Genomic DNA, 5,750 nt, shown 5'->3' with positions numbered 1-5,750 from the left:
TTTTTCCCATTGCTACCCAACGGACATGGTACGAAAGCTGTGCAAGCTAGGCCAGCTGTTCAGCTCATTTACCAGAAATTGCAAGTATTCTCTCAGCATTTACATGCAAGTAGACTTCATGCTGAAAGGTCACACTGTAGCTTCCCAAAACATAGCCTAAAATACATTCACCTACAATTATAACCGTCACCCAGATGTGATTACTTCTACCACCCGACCATGCAGACTGAATCAGAATGCAGCTCTAACACCAGAGAAACGTTCTCTATCCTGGTATCAAAACGCAGACCTAAGACACAGTCTCCACTGCAAAATGTTAAAACGAACAGCCTGGACTCTTGCACAAACAAATATCTACTCCACAGTCAATATTTTATCACACAACCTAAACCACTGTATAGTTCTTTCTTAAGTGTCCATGCTTAAAATCCTGTGCACTTTAACGCACAGAGCAAGCCTGACCTTTCTATTCTGTGCTTAGTCAATTTAGGCAACGTTTGCAGGTAACACAGGCTCGAGCTGGTTTCACACTGAATATGTACAAAAAACCAGAACTTCAAAAATAAAATGGCCATTAGTATTTAATGACTTGTAAAAAATAAACCATCACTTTCAGTTTACATCTCATTGCACAAGATCAAAGCCAGCCTTCAGCCTAAGCGCAGGACAGACCCGGACCTAGACAGTGAAGAACTCTACTCAGACCAACAGAAAAAAGAACACAGACCAGCCATTAGGCTTTCAAGTCACAAGGCACGTGTCTTTTCAGTCTTACCAAAAGCGAAACCCATCACCGAACTCTACGCTCAGGGCCTACAATCTCCACAAGTATCAAATTACGTTTTCAAAGGCCTTTCAAAACATGGAAACAACTGAACTCTGGAGAATTCTACACTTTTCCACATAAACCAAGAAGCAGCAGAAGCACTTGTTAAATTCAACAACCCACATCAGCTTTATTAGATCGTTACATTTACAAGAATTAACGGTAACGGTGCAGCTGCAGGGTATTGCGTCTCCTCCAGGCAGCGCGACGTGAGCCACCAATGGTGTGGTGGAATTTGTGGCCCTTGCCAAGGCCACGGCTCTTCCGCCCGGCCGACGTCAGCCCACGCATCTCTCTGTGCTTGTGGACGGGCTTGGTGATCCATTGGGTATCAGGGTTGCGCCTGATGGTCTTATGGAAGGGATCTATCAGGATCACTTCAAAAAACTTGTAAGTGGAATCTTCACCCACCCAATATGAGTTCAGGACTCTCAGGGCCCCACAGTGACGGCCAGCACGTTCCTAGAGGAAAAAATAAATGCAGAAGGCTATAAAATCACAGGTGCAGGGCACTCTTCATCCAGAACAATACCAGTAACTCAAACCCAGAATCTGTTGGTGCTAGATTTTCAATTTGCCACGAGACCTTCTCTTCCTACAAGAGCTGTTCCCCTTCCACTTGCAAAGACACAAGAAAAGTAATAGGAAGGAATGTTGTATTAGAAAAAAAAAGCTGCTTGGATTCCTACATGAAACAGGTTTTAAAGAACATAAGGAGGAAGGTGCTTGGTTGACAGAAGAACGATCTACTTTGCACACAGAAGCACACCATCAGCAAACACACAGTGTTAAAATCAACTTTAACTTGAAGATGAAGATACAGAGCACAAGCTGCACTTGGGGCCATGGAACAATCTTTTGTGGGAAGTTATGAAAGACTGATCAATTCACACATGAAAAGCTACAGGGAGAAAGACATTTCTGCAGAGAACAAGCCGGTAGTGATAGCAGGAAAGGAAGAGCTGATGTAACAAGTCTTTGTTCCACTGCTGGCACACAAGTGCTCGCTATTCCTCTCCTCACTTGGGGCTGGAAAGAAGCAGCCTTATTTTAGAAAACAAAACAAAGCAGAAAATATCAATTATGCAACTCCACCTGCCTCTCCTGTCAAGAATGCTCCTCATTTGAAACACCAGAAATGTGTTTAACCGTAGGACTTTATCACCACTGTGGGGAAGTATGAGCCAATGGAGCCCACCCATCTTCTATCCCAACGCGATCCCACCCTGTTGCTGCAGTCTTCCACTGAACAGCACTTGACTGAGCTCTGCACACGTAATAAAACTCTTTCAAGTGCTTGTTTTGTTCTGGCATGTGAGAGCAACACATACATCAAGCGTTCAAACACCAACCACCCTCAACCAGCTTCTACGTGGGGACGGCAGCTGCAATTGAGGTTTTATATTTCTGTAATATTTCTATCTGAAAAATGTTAAAGTCTTCCAGGAAAGAGCACGTCAGATTCAGAAAAATTCGAACTAAAAATAACCTCTTCCATGAGCTGCCACCACAAGCAAGCACGTGATTAGCCATCAGATATCTGGGAACAGCATATATGAACTGTGCCATGAGCACTGAAAACACAGAACTGCTTTTTAAAATTAAACTTTTGTGTAATCATCTGTGTTTCTTTTAAACCAGCATGTCCCATTTACAGATTTTTTTTTTTCTTTTTAAAAAACTCCACCATATTCAACTTGCTGAAGTAATTTACAAATATTTTTGAAGTCCTGGGAACAGAAAAGTCTCCTACTTCAAGATGGAAAGGCAATGGGCAGCCTCCATTCTTTCACAATGTCTCTTTTTTGAGAGCACAGACTAGTATTAATTCTGACCCACTGGAAGAGTTTTTCCCAGAGGCGAGAACTACATCTCTTCAACGCTACTACTGTGACATTATGAAACTTAAAGATCTCATCAAATTAAAGGTTCCATTTTGAATATTTCAGCAGGTAACACCACCTCACCTAAAAACAAGCTAACCACCAACTTTTGTGCTTCTGAGGTAGCAAAGCTGTTCACAAAGAACCAAAGGTCTCTGGCACAGCCCGGTAGGCTGTGCAGCACTCCTGCTGCACAAACGGGTGCTACAGGCTTTACGACAGGAACTCACCCACACTCTGTGAAAGGACCGTTACCTAAAGCTGGTACCAGGTACAACACGGCAGGGAAGAGAGGTGGGATTTAGGGGTGAGGAAAGTCAGACAACTCAGCGTATCTGAATTTTTATTTCTCAGGCCTAAGCCTTTATTTTACGGTGGTTTATACTAGTTCTATGTCTATTTTTCATTACAGATACTGTGGCGTACTTTAGCAGTAAGTATACACTTCAATACACCACCCAAGTAGTACTTCCCCCAGACCCCATTTGTGTTGTTTTTTCGTTATCTGAATATTGCTTTTCAAGACACTCTGGTGTTTTCCTGCCATCAGTATTCAAGACGTTTTACCCAACACATTAACAAATCAATTGTTTGGGGTTTTTCTGCCTCTGAGTATTTTCACTTTTTAGAGACTAAGACCTTCCTACTGCCAAGTTTCTGAGCAATAACCAGAATAGTCACCTCTGCTACAGACTGAAGGCTCCGGGCAAACTTCAGCTGGTTAACACCATGATGCACAGGTTTACCATAGGTTGCACCTTTCGGGACTGGGCGTTTACGACCACCACGGCGAACACGGACACGGTAGATAACGTAACCTAAAAGAAACAGTGACTTAGGAACTAGAAGAATTCTGTAGCGTAGCAAGTGCAGATGACAAGACAACTTTGATGCCCACACTGCATTTCCAACCCCAAACACTTTACGTGCAATGCTGCAAAGTTAGGTCACTACACTAATCTTCACCAAAACCTACAACTGGAGATGGCTGCCACAAGATGTCTTTGTTATTTCTGTTACGATTAAGTAAAGGAAGTGATGTCGTGTCGTGGCTATTTTTCAGTTCCAAACCAGAGCTTATGGCACCTTTCCCCTATACAATTCCAAATACACCAAGAACAGCTACAGCTACATAGTAATACAAAAAACCCCACCCCAAAACCCCCAACCACCCCCCCCAAGCCTAAAATCCCATGTTCCTATATAGCAACAATCGCCAAGCACTGAAGCCCCAGCGATCCACAAACCCTGCTGAAATCTGATCGCTGATAAATAAGGAAACTACACGAACTTCACGAGCAGTACAGGAAGCACCAACTCTTAGCTTTACATTTTCACAGTGAACAAACACACTGTTTCAAGGTTTCGCTCAAGTTATGGATGGATGGCCACCTTCCCCAAGTTTCTTTCACTGACCAGTAACTCTTTTCTAACGACAGCACAAACTACGTCACCTTGCTTACTCAAGCACGTGCAGCTGTAATTCAGTCAAAGTAACACATGATGACATCTGAGCAGAGGACATCCCCCAAACCTCGGATACCAAAAGCACTGGTCAGCTCTGCGGCAGTAACCCAGCACAACAACAAGAATTAAAGCAAAGGCCACTCGATCTCCATCTGCCAACGTGGCCCCAGAAGGCGTGAATTCAAAAATCACACAAAGTAAGGTTTGGGGCACTGCTATCAATGCAACACATTTATAATGTTAAGTTCATTTCCTGCAGGACACTTCAGGCTCTTGGGGAATATTCAAGTTTCAGATTCGGTTATTCTCCTGCCACTTAAGGAAACTGACGTAAAACTCAGCCACTCCACCACAAAGTGCAGAAACTTCGTATCATTACCTTGCTTGGCCTTATAGCCCAGCCTGCGCGCTTTGTCTGGTCGGGTGGGCCGGGGAGCGCGGTGCAGGGCAGACAGCTGGCGGTACTGCCAGCAGCGGACGCGCAGGAGGAATCGCATCACGTCCGACTGCTTTTTCCTCCACAGCTCCTGGATGTACTTGTAGGCACCCATGTCTGTCTACCTGCTGAATCGAGAGGTTGATGAGAAAAATGCATCAAATCTGATCCCAAACGTGAACGGCTTCCAACAGAGACACGGCATAAAACCACACACGTCACACCGCTGAAACACAGGATGCTCTCAAGCTTCCCTATACCGCTGCCACATCTGGTAACATGGCAGCCTCCAACAGGTCACATGGCAGTTACCATTCTCAGCAACTATCTTCCTTTTCATGTGTTGAACTCCTCAGCTGAGAAGTTTTCAGGTATGTATGTCAGGTACTACCAAAATCGACAGTTAACATCTGAAACAAGCTACAAATATTAATCTATGAAGAAGTATGTGACTGTGAGTGGTGTGGCCTTTATTCTTAGCATGACTTAATTACCTCTAAAAACCTCTGAGCTCTCACCTACCCGCAGCAATTAGCAGATGTAAGTGAACTCCAGCAAACTCCCACTCAAATCACCATCAGAACAAGGCGACTCATTTTATTTGCATCCAAAAGAAATTTAACAGTTCATGGGTGATTTTCCGTGCCCTTCTTTTTTGACCTGCCTAGCTATGGCCTAGCTCTCGCCCTCCCGAGCTACCTCTCCCTTCTGACTGCACGATAGCATCAAACATCACAACCCGATTGCAAACCCAGAGCCAAACCAGGACGTGCGACCTGCAACCACCCACACCCGCTACGCGGCCTTCCGCTCCCACCGGGCAACCCCGGAGCCGACCGAGTGTCCCCCTCCCCTCCCCGCCCCGCCCCGAAGAGCCGCAGCCCACGGGCCTCCACCGGCTTCCCAAGGCCTGCGGCCCGCCAGGGCCCCGCTCCCCACCGGCCGCAGAGGCCCCGCACCGCGGGATCAGCCCCGAACCACCCCGCCAGCGTCACGGCGGGCGGGCGCGGCAGCAGGGCGGGCAGACGGCCGCCTCGGGCCCGGGATGGAACCGGATTGAGGAAAAGGCCAAGCACAAACTATCCCTCACCTGATGGCGCCCACCACCGGAAAGGAAGAGGCCTTTTTTCCCACAACC

At 46.1% G+C, this 5,750-nt stretch overlaps 1 protein-coding gene across 2 annotated transcripts; it reads right to left on the bottom strand.

Moving 5' to 3' along the window:
- Positions 1–563: 563 nt before the first annotated feature.
- RPL15 (ribosomal protein L15) lies at positions 564–5,750 on the bottom strand. Of its 2 annotated transcripts, none has more exons than XM_086467814.1 (4): positions 5,703–5,750; positions 4,556–4,740; positions 3,391–3,527; positions 564–1,288 (listed from the first exon to the last, which is right to left on the bottom strand). In XM_086467814.1, the coding sequence occupies exons 2-4, from the start codon at positions 4,725–4,727 to the stop codon at positions 983–985; spliced, it is 615 nt and encodes a 204-aa protein (XP_086323940.1). In that variant the 5' UTR covers positions 4,728–4,740; positions 5,703–5,750; the 3' UTR covers positions 564–982. The 2 variants fall into 2 exon arrangements, with proteins under 2 accessions (XP_086323940.1, XP_086323941.1); XM_086467815.1 differs by having other exon boundaries at positions 4,556–4,737; positions 5,703–5,742.

Source organism: Leptosomus discolor, chromosome 7, assembly GCF_034619465.1.
Source record: "Leptosomus discolor isolate bLepDis1 chromosome 7, bLepDis1.hap2, whole genome shotgun sequence".
In the NCBI taxonomy this organism is placed as follows: domain Eukaryota; kingdom Metazoa; phylum Chordata; class Aves; order Leptosomiformes; family Leptosomidae; genus Leptosomus; species Leptosomus discolor.
Note: the sequence above shows the minus strand (reverse complement) of the source record. Positions and strands in the feature narration are given on the sequence as shown.